Source organism: Columba livia, chromosome 15 (genome assembly GCF_036013475.1).
Source record: "Columba livia isolate bColLiv1 breed racing homer chromosome 15, bColLiv1.pat.W.v2, whole genome shotgun sequence".
Classification (NCBI taxonomy): Eukaryota; Metazoa; Chordata; class Aves; order Columbiformes; family Columbidae; genus Columba; species Columba livia.
The window spans coordinates 465,442-488,169 of NC_088616.1; the positions used below are offsets into that span (position 1 = coordinate 465,442).

Here is a 22,728-nt window from a genome sequence, read left to right on the forward strand (position 1 = left end):
GCCGAGGCGAGGCGCGGGGACTACGGTACCCATCGTGCCTTGCGCGAGCCCCCGCCGAGCGCCTCCCCGGAAGAGCTGGGAAATGTAGTCGCCCGCGTTTGCTGCGCATGGAGAAACTGCGATTCCCGTCAGCCTTTGCGCTCGGCTGCCCGTTCTGCCGTCCCCGCTTCCCGTTCGGGCGGAGGGAGGCGGACGTGGAGTTGGCGCGAACGCCTCAGGCGGGACCGGAGCGATCTGTCCCGGTGGGCCGGGCGCAGCGGCCCCGCGGGGCTCTGGGAAGCGCAGTTCGCCGGGTGGCGGCTCCACGTCCCCTCAGCGCACACGAGGGTGGTCTCGGGTGGTCGCGGAGGGAGACGCGCCCGTCGCGGGGGCTGCGGGGCCAGGCCCGGCGGGGCCGGCACCGCGCGGGGTTTCCCGCCTCCCAGGAGGATGCGGCGTCGGCAGTCGGGTGAAGACACGCTCGTTTTCGTTTCTATCTGTGCAAAATTGGACCGGCGCAGGTGCAGAGTGACAATAGGGCGACGGCACCTTGTGGGGTCAGGAAACTTCCCGAATGGGGATTTCCACCTGAGGGCGAACGCTCCTGCGCGTGTCCTGCCCTAGGTTGACAGAATGCGTTACAGTTAAAATTGTGGCAGTTCTGCAGCACATTTGGACTTGGTTGTTATCACGTTAAAAAAGTCCCCCTAAGCCAAATTCAGTAGAACTTGTCAAGCAGTGAGGCCCTTCGCTGGTAAGATTGTTAGAACTTATTAAAAAAAAAAAAAAAGCATCGCTTGAAGTGAAGTGTATTTGGAGGAGACAGGGAGGAGTGGCGGGAAAACAAGCGGAGTTTGTTCAGGAGGCTGCACGCGGCTGTGGAGTCATGTCTTGGAAGGTTCAGCAGAGCTGCTCAGGTGAGGCCGGTGCTCCGGAGGAGGGAGATCCTGGGAGTGCTCACACGCAGGACCGAGTCACCTGCAGCATTCGTTACATTGGAACACTGTGGGGCAGGCTGCAGAGTTGTTCTGAAAGCAGACAGGCTTAGAAGTAAAAAGTAAAGACCTCAATTTGGTACAAAATCGGCATGGTTTTGGTTGAAGAACTACAGCATTCTCCTGAAGTGGCGTTTATGTAACACGTTCTTGACAGAAGAACCAGGCAGTTTCTGGCTGACATGTACACCCTTTACAGGCAAAAAGTTCTACGTGGCAGGTAACGCACATGTGCCAATGAAAAAATGTGCTCATCATATTGAGAGAAAACACAAGTGTCTAAGGCAGCACTTGTAACAATGCCACAGATCATTCATTTTGAAATAAAAAACTGTAATTCATGATGAGAGGCCACACGCCTCTGCTACGTGGAAGTCTTTCCTTCCAGCACCAAGAGCTTTCCCACACCAGAGCCTGAGGAACGAGTTTTAAAGACCACCCTGGTTATTGTCTGGTGCAGAGTCCCACACTAGTTTTCAGACACACGTTGCCGAGGCCTCTGTAGTTCAAAGTTGAGTATAATTAAGGAAGATACTCACCTGTGTTACCATTGTAATATTTAGAATTTTGTTAAGCTGCAAGTAAGTTTATCAGCTGTGTGTGGCAGTCATGTTTCTGTTTGAAAAAAAATCATATGCAGTCCCACCAAGAGCTGGGAGAGAAGCAGGAGCAGGATCTGACCCTTTTTAGTGAGGGGAGTGGGGGAAGCACAGGTAAAGCTACAGGAGGAAGAAATAAGTTTCCTGAGCAGCTAGAATCATAGGGAACACCTCACTGTAGCACTCTCCACTTAGTAAAGGGTTGTTTGGATGTTTGTTTCGGTTTTGTTTGTTGGCTTTCCCTTTTCCTTTCCTTGACATTTATTAACCAGTAGGCATCTGATACATTTCATTTAGTTTGGAAACAAGGTAACACCATTAGGAACAAAGGAGTTCATGGGTTACTACTGTTGAATCTGTAGAATAGATCAAAGAACAGTGGAAACTAAGCTTTATGAATTCTGCTGATACAGTGGCTTGTTATTGTCCACTCTTAACTGCCATTATGAGCATTTAATAGCTCAGGTTTATAATGATGGCAGTGCTGTATTGCAAGCCTGTGTTTTGTTTGAGCCTTGTCACAGCCTACGAGTCAGGGAAGGCTTGACTGGGGGCGGGTACTATGCGGCGACGAGGAATGATTCATACAGAGTTCCTGTCAGCAGCGAGAGCAGAGCTGAGCCAGGCTGAGCGGATTTTTATCAACAGTTCTCAGTTTATAGGTTTACAGATACGGGGCTGGACCAAGAGGTTAGACAGGGTGTTTTTTCCAAAACGTTATCCCAAACACACCACACTCATGTTTTGACTGTTTTCAGTCACATTCCCATGCGTATCTTGTGGGTGGCGTTCTGACCCACTCATTCACACACCCAGGCCCTCTATATTTTGACTAGTTGCTGTGATCTAATTATGTTAGTATTATTTTTTCTTTGACGGTTGGGATGGTCATGTTAGTGTTGACCTTCCTTTATCATCCAAGTGGCTGGAATGGCACATCTTGCTTTCCCACAGTACTGTATTTTCATGGCAATTAAGACTTACCTTGAGATTACCGGCACACAGAACAGGTAGGAAGCAATTCCTCCATACACTTTGGCATTGCCTAAAAGGGCTTCTTGAAGGGTTTTGAAATGGAGCTTCATTCTGCCAGCTCATAAAGTACTGAGTTGTGATAGTGTTTGCTTTTTTTTTTTGGTGGAGAGGAGTGTGGGGAATGTGTGTTTGATCAGACGTATGTGTGTACTGCCACTGCTTCCAGGGGAAAAGAATTTCTTGTGTTATCCAACATTCCTTCCTTCTCTGACAGGTATTTATTCCCTAGGTACTTGCAAGGATATAAACAATTAGTCCACAGAATTTTGGAAGGTGCCGGATGCCCTTCAGAGTGTACAAACCTGTTTTGCAGGCTGTGTCGCTCATAGGAATTGTGTAAACTCAAACACTAAATTTTTAACAGGGCTACTAGTTTGTTTTTCCACTTAGGAACAGCTGGTTCTCAAAATAAAACTGAAGGGGAATCATGATAATTATACTGGCAACATATCTGCTGGAATGTTAGTAGTCATGTTCTCTTGAGGTTTTAATTAATTATAAAAGCTTTTGTTGTTTAAATCTCTTTTGCATCAAAATGTTTAGAATAAATATACTAGCTCTTCATTTAATAAATACTAAAAAAGTTTTTCTTATTGAGAGCCACCCATATAAATCCATCATCACATCATGACTGACTTAATTATCAAAGCGCTGCTTAGAAGAGGCTGGACCACCTCAGGGTGAACACGTGGAGACCGGGGTGCACAGGAACCGTCCCCCCCCGCTGCAGTTCTCCGGCCTGGCGCCGCCTCCCAGCTCGTTTGACTGTGCTGAGTCAATCTCATTACCCTGAGTTACAGAACAATCCAGTCTCTTTTTCCTCCTGGGTTGCTGAGATGAATCAACTCTTAAGAGATGATTGACAAACGCCAGAGCTGGCATAACGTAAGAATGGGGAACAGGACTTTGTTTGTAGTGAGACCAAGCTGTTTGCGTGTTAAACTATCTCAAGGTAGCTTCACCACTAGTTTGCAACCTGTGATAAGTCAATCCTATAGTGGTGATATGGAGCCCCTTGTTCATATGGTGTTAGGAACAGTATTCTGTACTTCAGTCGTAACTTTCATGCAGGGTTCTCGCAAGCATTGTATACCCTAGCAGACACACCTGTGAAATACCAATGTTTTAGTATCTTTCCTTTCTGCTTCAGTTCACATATTTCACTAGAAGGCTTCAAAGAGGTCAGCAGCTCCAAGCAGCTGGCAGCTCACCACCAGCAGGAGAGCTTCTTGAACTCCACAAAGCAGCAGCTGTCTGAGGCGGAAGGAGAGTGGCCTTAGGGTGCTGCCTTACGAGGGGACCGACTCAGTTTACCTTGAGATCAGGTAAGTTCCTGAGCTGCTGTAAAATGGGAAAGCGAGTGTTTGGCTGAGATTGGGAGGAGCAGGAAGAGAATAACACTTCCCTTTCTGGTGTGGCAGCAAGCTGAAATTCAGCTGACGCACTGTGAGCCATGCCCTGAAATGTAAAGGTATTCAAATATGTACATTAGTTATGCACTTAAATGAGTAGCCTGATATTTAGAATTGCTTTGAAGTCAGAATGAGCCCTTAGAAACAAAGCCAAAAGAACAGGTTATTTATCTAGGAGGAAGAAAAGACCAGAGTGGCAAGGTAAATCATTAAAAGAAAAATATAGGAAACTCTGCTCAGCTGTGAAAGTGCCACTCTGGAAGCTTAGCTCTTTATCTGAGGCTTATGTGAAGGAACAATCTCAAAAGACATTCTAGAAATCAAGTTTAGCATTATTTAGAAGAAGCAGTTAAATGGAGTTAAATGAGTCCAGAAAGTTTTTGTGTAAAACATGAATGAAGGTTGTACCTAAGTCCAAATGATAGAGCTCTCCTGAAGGAAGGCTACATCAGAGTTTTTCTAAATACTTTTCATAGTATTAATGAGGCCTGACACAGAACTGAAAATACTGAACTAGTTTAAGTTTGATGACGTGCCAGGAGATTAAAAATTAATATTCTTAAACTCTAGTAATTTCTTTTTTTCAGGTAGTCTGTGGAAATGTAGCTGAGAACAAACCCCACGCTGTTTCAGCCTCATGGGTTTTTCAAGAGCCAAGTCTACCCTCGGCTTCGCTGGTGTTCCTGAAAGCCTAAGTGAATTATAAAAAGGCTTTTATATTTGCACAGGACCATGTATAATCCAAAGTAAGATATCTTGACCTGGAATTGTCTTTTAACTGATTTGCTTGTTCTAACCCTGCTATTTAACAAATGCTGTTTTCAACCTATTACTCTCCCTCTGCTGGACACTCACATAATTGCTGTATTTGTGTGGTCTTACATTAACATATTTTAAGCTATTTGATTGGAAGAGATTCAAACAAAAGTCCTCTTTGGTTTTCCAAATGTAACACCATAGCGTAAGCTCTCTTCCACAGTCCATTTGTAGAATTACTCCAAGCTTGCAGAGGGGCATCCTCAAAGGACTTTAGCAACTTAACTCTTACACATTTCTTTATGGGTTGCTGCTGAGCACTTCTGAGCTGGTTCTTCTTTTTAAGGTCTCCAACCTAAAGTTAAAGCCTTTATTTTGGAGCGGTTCAAGCACATACTGCAGGCTTCAAAAAGGGCGCAAATTATTTGTTCTTACTTTAGATAGCAAGAGGAATACACAGATCCACACACCAAAGTACCAGTTTATGATTCTCTGTGTCCATCTCCTTACCTCTCAAATATTTAATATGCTCAACTCATTATTTTCCAAGGCAGTCACATGTCTCTCACTTTTGTATGTGTACACAACCTTTCTTTCTCTTGCTTGTGTATCTCTAGAAATCAAACCTGAAAGGTCTTGTTTTTATGAGCATCACCCCCTTTTTCATGTGACTTTAACTGGGGGCTCAGGGTTCTCAGCTGTGTGATCTATTGCTTAGTTAGCTGGTTGTTCAGATTTGAAAAATCTGTTAGTTGAGCACTAGCTAGTTCTTTGTCCCATATGTCTCTCTTTGAACGCACAGTCATTGCAGTTTACTCCTCAGACAGAATTTCTTCTATGGTTTTGACACCATTAACTTCCAGACTGATAAATAGTAGGGGGAAGGTGGTTTAGGTAAGCAGTTTTGCTGTCAAAACTGTTCATTATCTGTGGGGTTTTTTTTTTTGCTATCAAAGCTCAAAATAAAGATGGGGCTTTAGGTGTGCACATTGTGAAGAATCTATACATAGTGTCTAAACCTTATGACAGTTGAAAATGCTGTAAATAGCAGAAGGATTGCTTCATGTGGAAGGAATGTACTGAGCAAAGAACGCGCACCCAGGGAAGGGAAGAATGAGATCACTTTACCAACTGAGTTAGGACTGGAAAGGTTAAAGACAGGAGGGAATCTATTTTGAAGAAAGGCAGAGACCGTGTGGTTCTAGAGATCTGAAAGCCAGGTGTAGGACTGCTGGGAGGAGGCATCATGTCAGTTAAGATGCTGAAGCAGCTGAAAATAAATCCTGTTAAGTACAATCCCGGTCCCTGTTCAGCTGTTCTTCTGCTTCCGTCTTGATTAGCAACATTTTGATTATAAAAGTAACCTGCTACTTTGTTAGAGTAAATTTGTTTTCACCTATAAATCTGCTGGATGTGGAGAATAACTATTACAAGCCTGAGATACATGGATTCTCTGGAAATGATAAATGGCAACAGATGATATTTTTGCTCCCTGTGACCCGAGGTAATTTTAGAATTTCATGGGCCGGGATGCTGAGTTGATTGAGCAACAATAACTTTTAAGTGCCAGATCCTCAGGAGATGTTCTTCCCATGGGCTGTGAGCTAGTATTGTTCTAGCAGGGGACAAGTAACAAAGAATTTGCAATTCTGGATACCATCAAATTGTCAGTCCTGTAGCTTGATATAGAGGTTAAAAAAATGCAGAAAAGGTGGCTGGCATTTAAGGCGGGGCTTACAGTCTCACACGGGTGCACAAGGCGAGTCCCCACTGTTAAGCAGAGTTCAGCTATACCTCATATAATTTTTCTAGACTCTGTTAATAAAAAGCGTAGTTGTGAGATAATGAAAACGTTGAAAATACCAATGCAGGTTGTTAATGCAGAGTATGTAACATGCTGTTTATTCACACCCTCATTGCAGCGACCGCCTGACGTGGAGAAGCTCAGAGTTGCCATGTCCGCCGTTGGGTTCCCTAACATCTTTAGGCCAGATCTCTTATACATGTGGTAAGAGTTTTATAACACCTGCATTTCATATGGGAAGTTTTACATGCTGGCTGGCTGGCTCCAGGGACGTGAGAATAGAAAACCAGTTCCATGTGGGATTTTCATGTGCTTTCTTTTCCTCTTAACTCTCCAGAATTCCAGTTGAGGGATCATTTTGTCCATTAGAAGTCTCTTAAGATTTTGGTTTTGCTAATGACTAAAGCAAAATGGCATTATTGTTATGAAGAAAGAATAACAGTGTCACGGGATTTTTAAAGCTGTTCTTCTATAGCTAGTTAACATTGTTGCAGAAAATAATTACTTCATTATGAAACTGCGAGAATGAACTAGTGAGCTTGTTTCTAAATAGGACTAATTATTCCAGAATAATTCTGTGACAGTTTTTTTTATTCTAGAGAAAGCAATTTGCATGGGGAAATATTCTGGAATTCCAGAGTTTCCATCCTGTCTTGAGAGAGAGCACATGCTGGCACTGCGATGCTGTACAGAGGAATTTGAAATGGAGTAACGGTGCGTTACTTAAACTTATCCACAAACACGGAATGACTAGAGAATTTGGTTAAAATCATCAGAAGAAAAATTCTTGTTAGACTTCAGTGTATGCCACACATAGGTGTTCATGCACATTTCTTTTAGTTTTAACTCCATTACTCCTGTTGGCATTATACCTCTGAATAGTTTCAGTTTGCTTTGTCCATCTGCAGAGTCACTAAAATAGTAGTATGTGGGACATGGTTTTTCTGACACAAAATGAAGAAGTGAAGAAAAAAAAAGAAGTTTACGTTCTGTATAAACTATTGCAGCAACATTAAAATGTCGCTGGCATTCTAACAAGTATTAGATTAATCCAAGCTTGCACGCATAATTGTTGTTTTATGCATTGTCCTTAATACTTATACAACTGTGTTGGCACATGTGCAATGTCAGACAGATGAAAAGGTACCTTCTTAGCCCAAAAGGTTTCTAGTCTATTGACGCTGCTTTTCTGTGCTATGCACGTCATCTTTTCCGTAACTTCCTAGCTAAGTAAACTTTGAACATAGTAAGGGATATAGAAGCTGTCTGAGATTTAGTTGACAATGTTTATACTCTTGTTATTTGAATTACTATTTTTAAGGAACATTTTTCTCTTCAGTTGTTCTGTTCTTCAGTCCTTTTTGGAAATAACGGATGTAGCAAGAGCAACATCACTCTTTTCAAAGCAGCGGTCTCATTAAAATGTGCTGAACCAAACAGGCAAAATCCTCATTGTTCTTGATTTTGCACTGTGCCCAAATGACATGAAACATTGTGTCTAAAAAGAGCATTGTTCTGTGCAGCTTGTAAAAGCTAATGAGCAGGATGAATCCTTTAATAACCCCTTCCTTTTGTTTATTAGCACTGTGTACCCCATTCCTGGAACAGCTTATCTCCTCCCAGCCATACAGTCAAGGCATACACTTAACAAAATGTGGATTTCTGAAGATAACCCTTTCAGAAAGTTTTAACCCTTTTTTGAGACAAAATTGTCTGTAAGACTGGTGTTCCTTGAAGTGCAATAACTTTGGGGAAGAAATAGTGGTGGGTTTTTTAATGTACATTGATGTCACAGATTTTCAGGCTTGTTGTGATGAGGTGATTTTAAAGGACTTTTTTCTTTGGATTTTTCCTGTAAGCAGCTTTAGAGAACTGGAGGGAACTCAGACCAAGCCTGTACTTTAAGGCTCGACAGTGTAGGTCAGTTGCCTGAGCAAGTGGAAAAAAAACCTTACATGTGCTACCCAGAAGAGCTGTGCCAGCACAAACCAACCCGTGTAGAAGCAGCTACACAGCCAGAAAAATTCCTTTGTCAGCCTCGCTAATGTTGTTTGTGAAGGGAGTGTAATAGTCCTAGCAGAAAACCCTCTTTCTCTTGGTAAGTGCTGTGTAATTATGCCAGCAGAATTTCTGAAGTACAGTCAGGCAAAAAAAAGCTGGCGCAAGCATGAAGAGAGAAACCCCAAAGCTGTGTCAGAACAAAACTTTGTTGTTGAAGCTGTGTGTGCTAAGTAGACCTTAAGCTCCTGTTCTGGGAGAGATGAACTTAAATCTTTATGTTCGATAATTGACATAATAGTGTTACTTGCTTTGGCTTTCTGTTCAGAGTTTTCATTTCATTATTTCAGTGTTGAAACTCACAGTAGCTTTTTTTCCCAATGAAAGAGTGAAAGATAAAGTTCTCCTTACCTTTTTCTGTCACACAAGTAATATCAATTTGACCTATGTTAAAAATGAGCACTGACAGGGACTCATGGAAGTCTTGGGCTTCTCCGGATGTTGAAGGAAGCCAACAGGGAAATTTGGGTTGCTGGCAGGAAATGCTCTGGCTGGATGCTCAGTGCTGGGGATGCAGCTCCAAGTCCTGCGTCCTGCTCTGAGCTCTTTGATTTCTTGAAATCCTCTCTGGTAGTTTGACACCCTAGTAGAATTGACAGTATGCTGGAGTTATCCTTCTAAACAACAAATATAAGCTTTACTGCTTGCAGATGTGGAGTTGAAGTTCAGAGAGGAGTTGCCAGTGGTCGATAATCACGTAAGGAGAGCAGAGAAGTGTATTTCACACTGGTCTTTCTAGACTGTCCCTGGGTGTCACTCTTGAGTCAGACTGAAACATTTCCAGAAGCAGATCTGAGAATTGTTCTCCCTTTTCTTTTTTCTGTTGTTTCCACAGCTGGCACTTTTCCTCTTAACTTTATTTCCCATTACTCTCCACAATGATGTCAACTCCAGCGCGCCAGCTTAACTTGTCTGAATTATATTATTCTTAGAGGATATATTAGGGTGGTTTTGAGTTTAAGTTACAGTAATATAACTGCAGAAATACCTCCCTGGCAAGCCTTTGTGCATTTACAGTTAAATGACCAATTATTATATTTGATAAATCCTTTCTTATTTTGTACAACTCTACTAATTTCTGTGATCCTTTTGGAGCAGCATCAAGTGACAAGGAGAAAGCATTTATTAGTATCAACCTGTCACTGTGTGGGGAGCCAATGCAAGCCCTGTAATCCCCAAGCTGAAAAAAAGCTGAAAGACAATTTCCGTGATAAATAAGCTGTATATTTATTATTCCCTAAAGGTAAATATCACCGGAGGAGATCCATCAGTATCCAGTCATCTCAGACTTTTTTTTGGGGGTATGTGTGTACACAGCCTACACAAAACAAAATAGTGTGCTTCTTAGAGGATCTAATGTGTATTGTACAAGGCAGTGGATAAATTATTAACATAACTACAGTTTCCAAGTAACAATATCCTTATCTTCATGCCACTTAAAAAATTGATTCTTAATGCTTCTGGGTTTTGTTTCGTTGGTTGGCTGGATCCCATATTTTACTTTATAAACAGCTTCTGACTTCAGGTATGACATCTCTCATGTTGAAGCCCGTTGCTATAGTACGCTTCTCCCAACAAAGTGCTTAAAGGTTTGGTGTGGTTTTTTAATATTAACTTCATCCTGTCAAAGTTATTCAAAAATGAAGATTGCACAAGAATCTTGTTAAGATAGAAAATGTCTTCCTTATTCCTGTAGCACATCATTTCCCCAAATCTGTTTCCTTGCAAGTGCCCTCATCCGTCTACATAGTAACAACTATCAAATACATTTTTTGTGCACTGCAAATAATCCTCTGTTGAATGAGGCAGCTTTATCTGGCACAGTTTGACACTTGTTTCTGAGAGCAAACACCACGTTGTTGAAATGGTCCCCCAAAATGTAATTTCACAACTGCTCTGTAGATACTTCAGAAGTTCTGAGGAATCTCATGTAGTTGGTGAAAACAGCAGGTGAACCACAGGATGTAGATTTTGGAATAACGTGTGGTTTAGACGTGTAGGAAGGTCTGTCCCTGGGAATTATTGCTGATCAAGATCTCCTAATTCTAAGCCGGTTTTCAGCCCCTGGAGAAGTAGGAATTCTGAATGTTAAGGTGTGCAGAAAACAAAGGCAACAAGCCATGACAACTATGATTCCTCACAGTTTTTCTACCATTTGTCACCTCTGTTTTGTCATTACATACATCAGCAGAAATAGATATATAGCCAAGGAGAAAAGACTATGACTGGTATGGTGGTTGTTTATATGGATGACACATTAGAGACCTGTTATGATCACTGCTCCCCACTTTCCTATGTGTGAAAAGTGCATTGCTTAATAATAAAGGATTTGTGTTTTGGGGCACATCTATCAAAAAAATTAGTTTAAAGGCTGTAAGCTTTGGAAAATAGTAGTCCAGCTGTAGGAGGAAAATTGTCGCTATAAGAGACAGCAGTATTCTCCAGAGCGCTGATGAAATGAGCTGGATTTAGCTCTTTACTCAACGGGAGGTTTCCTAGAGTTGGATTGAAAAGATGAGACTTCTTATTTACTTCTGTGTCTGATGATAAAGGTATTTGACCTCTAAGTAGCCACATAGGACAACGCTTTCTGCCAGAAAGTGTAAGCATATCTGCCACAATATCTTAAGACTTCATACACACAGTGTCAAATAATTAGACACAAATTAATTTCTACTGTACTTAGAGTTTGACAGGGTGTTTAAAATGAAGTTATTGTCATGTTAGTTCACCAAATTTGTACTTCTGTGGTGCACTTAGTTTCACATCCCCAGTAGCTAATCAGCTGTTTATCTTTCTTTTTGTTCTGTTTCTGGCCTTTTCCAGGTCCTAGAGAGTAAAACTCTATAAACTCACTGGATTAACAAATCGAAGCTGCTTGCCATGTGGTCAGGTAAGGCCCAGAGCCCTTGTGCTTCAGAGCAGTGCAGAGTGAAGAGTAGGACTATCCCTTTCACTAACACCAAAACATTTAATCAGCTAACACCAAGACATTTAATCAGCTCTATATAATCTAGCCACATCTTTGGTGACTTACAGATCAGCCTTACTAATTAGACATGAATTCTCTTTGTGCCAAAATAGTCTGACTCAGAATATATCTCATTATATTTGAGTGACAAAATATTTTGTGAATCACGGTATTGACACTTTTGCATATCATACAGCAGCTGCATTACAGTACAATGAGAGCATGCTGGTTTGGAGACACAGCTATTTTGCATACACAAGAAAAGCCATTGCCAATGAGTAAAACTAGATGCACTTCTTCTGGACTAGGAAAACAGAGGAGAGAATTTAATAGCAAAAAGTAAAGTAGTTGTGAAGACTCTAATAACACTACCTATGGTAGGAGTTATATCCTGTAGTTCCCTTCATTGTTAATGATCTCACAAAGCAGTGTCAAGTCTTACACTCCTCTCTCTAATACGTTTCCCAAAAGTCCTGTATTTGGGTTACATCTACTGGGAAGCAGCTCTGCCTCAAGGTGAAGGTACTTATGTAACATCAACAGATCATCTTAAAAATGTTCCAGATAACAGCACTGAGTTTACAGTATGCCTTGAGAATCTCTTTTTTAAAAAAACTATTATCTAGTCCATGCAGTTTCTTCCAAACTAGTGTCAGTGTTGCTCTGTCAAAATGTATGCAGAAGGTTATGGCAAGGGGAAGAATGTGCATTGCCTGGTGGACATAAAACTACAGAGTGATTGTTGTCTGCTCGCTTCCACTGCCCCTCTGAACTGCTTTGGATTACCCATGACACCCTCGGTACGAGCAGCAGCTCTGGGTTCTTTTAACTGACAGCATCTAGACTTCAGTTACTTTTCCACAAATATTAGCTCCTTAATCTGCTTGAGAAAAGCAATGTTGATTTAATCACGAGTTTCAAACTTAGAAATAGAATGTGTATCTTACACCCTACTGGAATGGTATTCCTTTTTTTTTATTTTCAGATCATCCAGAAAGATACAAGGAAAGGGAAGGAAAGGGAAGGAAAGGAAAGGAAAGGAAAGGGAAGGGAAGGGAAGGGAAGGGAAGGGAAGGGAAGAGAAGGGAAGGGAAGGGAAGGGAAGGGAAACAGGGTCCACATTGTGAATTCACAACTCTTTGTTTCATTGGGCCATCCTAAATGGATTCAGACCAGTCCAGGCTACCTTAAACTTATGTGAGTTATTTAACACAGTTGTTTGAAAATTGAGAGGTGTTTTGAGAGCCATCTGGTTTTCTAGAAAACATTCATCACATCTTTGATATTTGCATTAATAATCTCTTTCGGAATGTATCTTACTTGCAAATTATCAATCATGTGTTTTTCTTTGCTTTAGTAGAGTGCAGAAGCCTGAAATTTGATTTCAGACTTTCTTTTGAACCTCAAAAGAATCTGAGCTATAAAACTGGTCATCTTTCCAGAAGGTTCTTTGAGGGTGTCACTTCACATTTCAGAAGCGAGATTTGTGTTTCAGGGATGAAATCATGTCTGCATCAAGTGCATCAGAGAAAGTACTTTTACTGTTTGAATTTAAATGGTTGTTGTGTTGACGACTTCAATCCATTTTCCATGGAATTTAGAAATCATATTTGGGTACGGCACTGGTGGGCATAGAGAAGCAATTTTATAAGCAGTGGGTGTAGCCATTCTAGACATGTCTTATTATTTCTTTTGTTGCTTTTAGATCCACATTTCTCTCTTTAACCCCATTCTTTACAGTTTTTATGAATAGTACCATATCATATCAAGTACGTGTCAGTTGTAGGGTACATTACAGTAACCAGTAGAGCAGGAGCGGGGTGCTGGGCTGCGTCACAAGGGCGTCACCACAGAGACAAAGAAGTCATTATCCTGCTCTACTCAGCGCTGGTCAGGCCACACCTGGAATCCTGTGCTCAGTTTTGGTCCTCGCTCTGCAAAAAGCTGTGGACAAGCTGGGGAGGGTGCAGAGAAGGGCCACTGAGGGGATCCAAGGACTGGGAAGCCACCACGTGAGGAAAAGCTGAGAGAACAGGGCTTGTTCAGCCTTGGGAAGAGAAGGCTGAGGGCAGACCTCAGGACCACGTTCCAGTATTTAGAGGGTGCCTATAAAGCAGATGGAGACTTCCTTGTTACAAGGAGCCACATGGAAAAGATGAGGGGTGTTACTCCTCCAAGTTACTCCTGGGGAGAGTCTGATCGCACACAAGAGGGAAATGTTTCACAAAGCATTCAGCAGCTGTCATATAGTTTGAAAGTTTTGGAATTTCAGAGCTGGCAATTTAATAATTTTCACACTACATATTCAAATTTCGTATTATAAGCTATAGATATTGCTATAAAAATGCAAGAACAAAGGGAAGTTACGGCATAGGAAAATATTCTATTTAAGTAATATTGGAAAGCATTTCACTGAATTATACTGATAAAAGATTAAAGCATTTGACCGAGCTTGCCTGTCCTGAAATTCACTTCTCATACCTGTGGGTACCATGAAGATACTTTCAGGAAAATTTGCCTTCTTCAGACCACAGTTGAGCATGTGATTGTCCTCTCCAGGACTGAAAAAGGCTAAACACCATCTTAAAAGCAAAAACTCAAGTTGCTTTATGCATAAGCTACCACCTGGTGCTTCACGAGAAACAGGAATGATGTTCTAGTGACAACTTGGGGTTTTTTCCCCTGGAGCGTGAATGTATGAAGGGAGTTAGAACCAGTTTTAGGACTTCAGCACCACCATTGGCTTCCTGGCGAAATTTTTTGCATTACCCACTGTCTGTATCCCTATTTTCTTTTGTCATGCCCAAATCAGGTATTGCCGATTCCTGTTTATCCACTAATCTTGAACAGGGAGAAAAGCCCACGACAGGAAGCCTCCAGCCGTGCACCTGGCCTGCAGAAACGAGGGCAGAAGCCATAAGAAGCAGTTCCATCTGCTCCAGACGAGAATGCAGATTGCCTCGTTGGGCCGTTCCACTCAAAACAGCTCGTGTATGCCACGTGGCGCAGTTCGTGGGAAAGTAAGTCGCACACACAGTGATGTGCTATGAAGTTATAATTCCTTATACAATATTTTTCTGTAGTCAAGAAAGCAATTAAACTAATTGTGTCAAGGAGAAATTTAACTATAAATAAACCTGTAATTCTCATCTATCTGTGGCAGTGATACTGGATAAAGGCAGTTACTGCAACTTGATAGAGATTACTGGTTAACTTTCTATCTCAAATACATTATACTAGATTAAAAAGTCAAGATAACGATTAAGCTTTGTAAATTATATTCATTGTGGCAGTCTGTTGTTAAGGCTTTTTTTTTCCCGGACGACACCAGATGCATTTACACTCCCTGCGTATGCACAGACAAATCTGTGCACGCCCAGGGTGCCCCATCTCCTGGCTGGGAAGGAGGTACCGTGTGCCCTCTGCCACAAGAATAAAACCTGTGGCCCACCTATTTTTCCATGCCGGGTACTACAGTTTTAATAAAGTGACAGTTCTGCCTTGTGGAAAAATAGGGGGAAAAACGCAGGTAATGGTTTGAATCAAAACTGTAAAATATTCATATAGCACTTTCATGATTAGAATGTAATCTCATTGAATTTCTTATGTAGCTATGGTTATAAGCAAAAAAAAACAGCTAAAACCCCAAAAATGAACCAAGTAAAAAGCCAACCAAAGCCTGACAGACTAGATAAATGAGGCCAGTTTGGAATTGAGGAGCAATGTCCCTGGACTGAATCTCTAGGTTTTGCCTTGGCATTATAACAGAAGGTCTTAGATGTATTTTGTACAACACAATTATGAAGTAGTTGTTGAGCTTGCGCTTTGACAGTATCTCTTTTAAAATCAGAAACCCATTCATTTACCAAAAGTAATTATTTCATCTTCCGTGTGTTCTGACTATTATTGCCCATGCAGGGAAACAGGTCCGACGGAAGTTCTCTGAGGCTGCAGAATGCGGCAGTGGAAGATGAAGAAGCCGCCCTGGTTGTATCTTGCTGCTGCTATGCCCCCGCCTCTGGTTTTTTCATCCTAGACTTCTTGGACTGGGGCAAAAAGAACAAAACGTGAGCATTGCATAATCTGCATATTACAGGAAAAGATAATTACTGTGGGCTATCACTGTGAAAAACCCCACAAAATTCTAAAGACAAGAACAATTATTATGGACTCCTGTTTGGAGATGTTGCATTTCTCCAGTTCGTAATGTTTAGCACCTGTTCAAGAAATGTCATCTATAAATAACCATTTTCTGTTTCAGAAGACGCTATTTACATTGAAAATTATCTTGGTGCAGCTGTTCAGTTTTTCTACAATTGTGAACTGCCAAAAAAGGAACAATAATTCCTTGGGGGCCTCAGAGCTAAATCCTTTTTATTTAACATGATAGTACCTAGTGCAGCTGTGATGCAAGTCAAACTATTATTGCTAGCTGTTCTTAGATCTGCCAAAACTGAGAACAGAAAAGCCCTTTGTAGATGGTCCTCACTCTTTTACAATTTCCGTGGCTTTCCAGTTGCATAATTACTGACCCTGATGGCACCCTGCCCCAAAAACGAATACTTTGATAATTTGCTGCTCTCTTGTAAGCCCTGTCATCTTCGATGCTCTAGCGCACCGCCGCCTTCCTGTGAGAACTACTGTGATACAAGTAAGTACTATTTCTGCAGAACTTTGTGGCTGTGCTGGGCATTTGCATGTTGTATTTTACACAGAATTGTAAACAGGAAAAAGTAAAGACATCAAAAACCCGCAAAGAGTTTATCAGAATAGTAAATGGGCTCAAAAATGTTAAAGATTTATGCAGTGGGTCCTGTATGAAGAGTAAATTTTTAAAACTCTCAAGCTTTACTTGAGCTGTCACTCAATAAAAATAGAAATTGCTCCTTTGATATAGAAGTTCTATATGTCGGACATGTTTACTGTTCATTGGTTATTGTTTACAATTAATTTAATGCATCTCTTTCATTTCCTAAGGTATTGATTCAAGCGGAGTTCTTTGGATTTGTGTGGGCTTAGGAGTCATTTTAATGCTCACTCTGTTCACCTTAATGGTCTTGTTTAAATGGAAGCCCCTAAAGCAACTAAAAGAAAAACTGAAAAACACAGGTGAATAAGTAAGATTCTTTATCAAATAGTTTTAGATCATTGTACATTTTAGCGACTCTTACCATGTATAAATTGTGCATATAATTTACATTCCAGATTCTGATAACTGTCTTCAGTGGATTATTTTGTACTCCTCAAATAGTCTCAATGAAGTGTTTAGGGAATAAAATATCCAGATGATAACTTGTAAAAGCAGCAATCTCTCTTTGTTGGCTCTGGATCAGGCCAGGATTGCTTTGTTGCATATTCACACCTGGCTTACTTGCTGAGGTTTGAGAAATCATTTATGAACCCTCCATAGCAAAAGATATTTATAAGGGTTTCATGCTCTTCTCATAGAACGCGAAAGAAATTCTACTCAGGTAGGGGATACACATTCAGTATTAGCTCTCCATCTTATAAGAGATGATATAATTTTACTTAATATTCTAGCCTGTGAGAAGTGTATGTGGCATACCTTGGGAAGGTGGCAATTAGTTTTTACCTTTTACAAATATTTGTGTCGTGTTCAGCCAATAAATAACTGATTATAAAATATGTGTTAATTACTTAAATGCTTATCCTCAAGTACAGGGTACATATTGTCATAGAACAAAAGATTTTAATATATAACTACATCTTAAAACTTTCACTGAGGTTAGTATATAGTTGGAACATCACGAAATGTGGCTCTTTATTAACTGTACTCCTGATATAGCACGATGTATGTACTGAATGAACTTCTCAATGCTTGCAGACTCTTCTGTGGAGCTGAATACTATTCTGAAGGCTCATACTGAAAGCAGTGTGGGTGCAGGAGGAACGAGACACCCAGTTCCAAGTGAAACACTGATGTATTCGGTGGAAGAGTGCACCTGCACTGACTGGGGCTTGGTAAAGACTCAGCCTGGCTGGGAAACTTCATTTCCATTACCAGCTACAGAAGAAGGAGCTACTGCGCTAGTTACCACAAAATCTTTTGATTATTGCAACTATGTTCTGGGTGCTGGGTGACTATGAGAGAATATTGGATCTCTTTACTGTGTAACGAGTTATTCCAGTATTGATCTTCATACTTGCAGTCAGTGGAGAGGGCTAGTACATCATCCTTACAGATGTTCATCGAGCTTTCATTAATATTGTCATAGCATTTCTAGTTCTAGTATCTCTTTGGTCAAGTATTTCTACGTTATTGTCAAGTACTAAACTAGTTATTGGCATTTTTAATTTCTGAAAGTCCCCATGTAGGCTGGCTGTTTCTTCCTTTAGAGACTGTATCTACTTATGCTGGGTATATACAAACCCATCAATAAACAAGTTTGCAAATATGTATTTTATGTTAAACTCAGATTTTGTGCCAAAAATTGCTTGATGGTACACAAGGAATGTCCCAAGAGGCAGATGAAGAGCCACGTTACATCCCTAGTCTTCTAAAGGGTAACTTGAAACGGGCCCTAGGATGTTGCACAGGAGTGTTGTCCCCCTGTTCCGATGGGATGGCTGGGTCCCCCGGGGGGCTGTACCTGCAGTCCCAGGGCATTGCCTTTACGTGCCAAGTGTTTTGCAGACTATATTCTAGAAAGATTTCTTTCTATTTTACTTGTTTTCTTACTTGCCCTTGTTATACATACAAGGACTGCTGATTAGATGGAGTCATGCCAGGCTAGTTCGTAAAACTAGCAATGTCCTTTTGTCACCTTGCCTCCCAAGCATTAGTGCTACTTTCCTCATATTAGGCCAATTTTATTCCTGGAAACCACAATAACAGAAGCAACAACAATCCTTTTATTTGTAGTTAACTTTCTGTTTCAGGTTCTGCATACATAATGAATTAAAATGTTTTAAGGGTAGTGAATTATTGCACAAAATCTGTGAACAGGAGGCTGGCCACGCAGTGTGGGCTGGTTATGAGTTACCCGCGCGGGTCTGGCCACACACAGCCAAAAACTCTGAAATACACCAGCAGAGCTGTTGGAATTATCGTTATGGCTTTTCCTAGGAACTCCTTTTTGAAGACCAAGCTGTGCTGTGCTGTGCTGCTCCGCAGCGCGCGGGGCAGGGCCGGCACACGGCCGGCGCGGCTGGGACAGCGAGCGACGCCGCCGCATTCCGGAACGTTACCTCAGGGCTTCGCCATTTGTTTGGCACCGGAGTTTCACAATGTCGGTGCCGTTTTTTGTCACACGAACCGCGCACGGCCCGCAGCTGACACGGCCCCTGCGCCAGCACAGAACGTGCTTCTCCTCCGCGCTCTGCCCGGGGTTGCCCCGCCCCCCGCGGACTCTGCCCGGGGCGGGCGGAGGGATCGCGCGTTCCCGCCAGCGCCGCGTGCTCGCGGAAGGTTCGCTGTGGGCAGGCGCGCGCCACAGCCGCCCTGGGCCGGAGCCGATCGGCCTCGCGCCTGTCCCGGGAGGGGCGCGCGCCGCAGCAGCCCGTGAGCGGAGCCGCGGGCCGGGCCGGGCCGGGCCGGGTCTGGTCTCCGCCGCACCGCGGGGCCGCCGCGCCGGGCCGTGTTTACCTTCCGGGGCGCCGGGGCGGGGTTCCGGGGCGGAGTGTGTGCGCCGGCCGGCCCAGCTTTGGGCTGTGCGGGAGGAGGGCGCGGGCCCGGCGGACGGAGGGCGCGGGCCCCGCGGCCACCATGAGTGGTGAGTGGGGGGCGAGCGGGGCCGCTCCGCCGCCATCGCGGGCTCGGTGGGGCCGTCGGGGCTCTGGGGCGCGGGCAGAGCTCGCCCGGGGGGTCCCGCCGCTCCGCTCCCGCTGGTCCGGCGTAGCCCTGTCCCCGCGGGCCGAGGCCCCTTGTCCCCCCGCCTGTCCCCGCCGGGGCCGCGGCCGTGCCGAGGCACGGGGCACTTCGGCCTGTGTGCCCCGCCGTGCGCGGCAGAGCGCGGCCGTCCCTGCGCCACCGCACCCTGCCCCTCGGTTGGGCTCCCGACGCCCCGGAGTGGCGATTCACCTCGCCCTCAGTCCCTGCCGCCCGCCCCTGGCCGTGGCGCTGTCACACGGCGCGGGCGGGGGCCCGCGGTCCCGCAGCCGTGCGGAGTGCCAGCGAATGTCCCGGAGAAAATTATAGCAAAGAAACGATAGGAGCTCGCTGACGTGCAGCTGGTGAGAGGCGCGGCGAGTGGAACAGGCGGCCCCTTGCAGTGTTTGAGGTGTGTCGCTGTGTCGCTGCCCCCGCCTTGTGTGCGAGTGCTGTGTGTGCAAACCTGAGGGCTTTGAGCTGTATTTCAGAGCTTTGCACGAGAATCCAGACCCATAGACTTTAGGACCGGAGGAATCAAAACCGCTTGAGTGGGCTGGCACGGAGAGGGATTTTGTAGGATGGAGTAAGAAATTGTAATAGATTTTTCATGCAAAGATATACTTAGCCTGTCTTAAAACACCTTGGCAAGGGTTTGTTTGGGTTTTTCTTTAAGAAGTGTTTAGTAAATGCTTTCATGGTTCTGCTTGTACAGCTTCAGTAGTGGAAGTTCCAGACAATACTGCACCTGAAAATTAGATGGTATGTTTTTCTCCCACCCCGATTTAACACATGGTGAGATCTCTTGCCGAAGGTAGTAAGAAAAGAATTGAAGAGTTAACGGGAGTAACTAAATGCTGCACAATTTATGGAGAGCGGTCATTTCCGAAAATGAAACAAAAACCGAAAATTAAAACACTTCAGTTGTACCTTTCTCTGTTTTGTTCTCACCTTTGTGGTAAGAATGAAACAAAATATTTTTATTGAAGAAGAGCTGAGGGGGGAAACAAATATTATTGTGGGAAAAACTGTTAATTAGCATTGTGAAAAATGTGAGTCACAACCAAGTCTTTCAAACCATGGGAAAATGATGTTTCTCACATTTCAGATTTTAACATGATGTAGACCAAATCCTAATTCCGAAGATTGGAAGAGTCAGCATTTTCATATGGAAAACCTTAGCCCTTCAATGACGAATTCAGGCCGGGACCAGCTTTGTACAAATTTGTGCAAATCTGAGCCTAAGTCTTCCCAGGAGAATCATCTTTGGGAGCTCTGTTGGAATTGTGTGTCTCAAAAGCCAAGGTGGCACCTCTTAGAGTATAACATGTCATCGTGTAGTTATTTTTAATACCTTTAATTATTATTATTATTATTATTATTTTTAAACAATGAAGATATACAGGTTTATGAGGAGAGAAAACAGTTGCTTTAACTAGAATAATGGCTAAGGTGACGTTAAGGCTGGTGGCTCAGTTGCATGGCAGACCTCCCCATGTGCAGCCCTTGCCAAGACCTGTACGACTTTCCCAACAATTTAAATTAGCAAGTGAAAAGAACACTATTTTTTCACTGTTATACAATACGGTATTTTTCCAGAATAACCTAAGTGGAACAGATCAGGAAAGAGAAATGTGTGTCATTATCCGGTTTGTTTCTGATAAGGTAGATGGCAAATGTTATCGTCAGGTTTAACTATGTCCTTTTTGTAGTGGCTGTAACAGCACTCTGCAGTTATTTCCCTGCCCAGTTTTAGCCCTTAAAACTAAAAGGGTTGTTCCTAACATATAGATAGAACCTCCTCTTTCCCTAATGGCTATAATTATTTTTAATGTATATTTTTTAGCTACAGTGTATTTCTCGATGCAGTGAAGGTAACTTCCAGTTGATTTGAGCATTACTTTAATATTACTAATGCTACTTACTGATTACATACTCACATTTTATTGAACAGCGTTGAATAGGCTGAACTTCAAAGGATTCTGGGTTTATGTACTTGTAACGAATTAGAGGTGTCGCTTGTTTAATGACGGTTTCAAAACACATAAAAATGTGTCTAATTGAGGATGAGGCAGTAGAATTATCATAGTGTGGTACCAGGTAGTATTGAAATTGGGTCTGCGTGTGTTTTATCTTAAGAACCCGTACTAGAGCGAGCAAAAGGAATTTCAGTCTGAAACGTCGCACACAAGACTTCAAAAAGTATGTAAGAGCAATCTGAGCTGTATTTGTTCGTTTGTTTTAACCTATATTCTACACGTGGTGCTGAAGAGGGCTGTATCTGTAAAGAATGGGTTGAAAACCCTGCTCTCCTTTACTTGCATAGTCGGTTTTCTTCCGCGGTGGGTGTGGACATTGCTGTCAGGGTATGGAGAGCAGTTTGTTTTGAAACCAGGAAAGCGTGACTGTGAACAGCAAAGTATGTCCAGGGTCCCAGGGCAGGCGCAGCACCTGAGCCTGGTTTTAACCCTTTGTGACCCAGTACGTGCTGATGTCTCTAAGTTTCTTACTTTTGCAACCTTATGTTTTCACCATTATTTTTAGACTCGCGTAAACTTCCTTTTTTCTTGCAATAGTCTAAATACGGCTTCTTTTTCCTGAGTAATGCTGTTTTGATGCTTTCAATGCTTTGCATTTGTCTGCGTATTACTGTAGTCATTACCACTCTTCTGAGTCAGTAGAAGGGTGTTTTGGTCAGTGTGTAGTACACTGCTAGTCCTTAAATCAGCTGGAGTTGATGACACTTAATTGGTGCTCTTGTCTGAAAATATGTTTGGGTGTTTTTTAAGACTTAGTTTAGAAAGTAAAGACTGTAAAAGAGCAAAATCTTAAATAGAGTTGGTAGAGATTTATTTTTACCTTCCATCTTCTTGAAACAAAACCATTGCTAAATAGCGCTACATGTTCTAGGCTTATTACAAAGAAAAATATATCCGCTGCTTGAAAAAGCACACAGCTCGGTCTTTCGGTTTTTAAAAAGTGTTAGACTTTGTGAATGCTCTTTTTCTCCTGCCTGCAGCGCTTCTGTGTTACGCGCAGCACTGGGTGAGTGCTGAAGACGGGCGTTGAGCAGGAGCCTCAGCCAGCCCTCGCGCTGCACACTGCGCTCAGTCCACGTAAACTTAAGGCTGTTTGTTACGACACACTTCAGTGTTTTAGAGTGTCAGTTAGCACAGCGATCATCCGTAGGTTTGTTATATTTATGCTTTTTTTTATATATTACTCACAGTCTGGGATCTGGTTGCAGATCATTTCTGTTTTAACAAATAGACACAAAGATGCCGAAGAGAT

At 42.7% G+C, this 22,728-nt stretch overlaps 2 protein-coding genes and 1 long non-coding RNA gene across 15 annotated transcripts in view; 2 read left to right on the plus strand and 1 right to left on the minus strand.

Annotated features, from left to right (window-relative positions):
• Position 1: 1 nt before the first annotated feature.
• TNFRSF17 (TNF receptor superfamily member 17) lies at positions 2-18,029 on the plus strand. Of its 3 annotated transcripts, XM_065030420.1 has the most exons (11): positions 2-3,493; positions 3,759-3,933; positions 4,608-4,766; positions 6,699-6,784; positions 7,180-7,294; positions 11,465-11,531; positions 14,460-14,629; positions 15,528-15,676; positions 16,126-16,260; positions 16,587-16,718; positions 17,455-18,029. In XM_065030420.1, the coding sequence occupies exons 6-9, from the start codon at positions 11,522-11,524 to the stop codon at positions 16,175-16,177; spliced, it is 381 nt and encodes a 126-aa protein (XP_064886492.1). In that variant the 5' UTR covers positions 2-3,493; positions 3,759-3,933; positions 4,608-4,766; positions 6,699-6,784; positions 7,180-7,294; positions 11,465-11,521; the 3' UTR covers positions 16,178-16,260; positions 16,587-16,718; positions 17,455-18,029. The 3 variants fall into 3 exon arrangements, with proteins under 3 accessions (XP_064886492.1, XP_064886493.1, XP_021149366.2); XM_065030421.1 differs by lacking the exon at positions 7,180-7,294; XM_021293691.2 differs by lacking the exons at positions 2-3,493; positions 3,759-3,933; positions 4,608-4,766; ... (3 more) ...; positions 14,460-14,629; positions 15,528-15,676 and having other exon boundaries at positions 15,894-16,260.
• LOC110362176 (uncharacterized) lies at positions 9,847-15,610 on the minus strand. Its single transcript, XR_002419275.2, has 2 exons — positions 15,476-15,610; positions 9,847-10,702 (listed from the first exon to the last, which is right to left on the minus strand). It is a non-coding gene; the product is annotated as an uncharacterized LOC110362176 (long non-coding RNA).
• Positions 18,030-18,913: 884 nt separating the features above from the next.
• SNX29 (sorting nexin 29) overlaps positions 18,914-22,728 on the plus strand; it is a 128,736-nt gene continuing 124,921 nt past the window's right edge. For 7 of the 11 annotated variants that reach the window (XM_065030386.1, XM_065030391.1, XM_065030385.1 and 4 more), the window contains exon 1: positions 19,129-19,342. In XM_065030386.1, coding sequence (XP_064886458.1) covers positions 19,336-19,342 — 7 coding nt within the window. In that variant the 5' untranslated portion in view covers positions 19,129-19,335. Of the gene's footprint in view, positions 19,343-19,697; positions 19,850-22,728 lie in introns of those variants that run through there. The other 4 variants (XM_065030388.1, XM_065030389.1, XM_065030395.1 and 1 more) reach the window with 4 other exon arrangements.

Excerpts from the sequence above, each read along its gene's own strand:
- TNFRSF17 (XM_021293691.2), top strand. The coding sequence starts at position 16,146 with ATGGCACCCTGCCCCAAAAACGAATACTTTGATAATTTGCTGCTCTCT. Across the intron at positions 16,261-16,586 it reads TGAGAACTACTGTGATACAA|GTATTGATTCAAGCGGAGTT; the intron begins GTAAGTACTATT and ends TCATTTCCTAAG. Across the intron at positions 16,719-17,454 it reads AGAAAAACTGAAAAACACAG|ACTCTTCTGTGGAGCTGAAT; the intron begins GTGAATAAGTAA and ends CAATGCTTGCAG.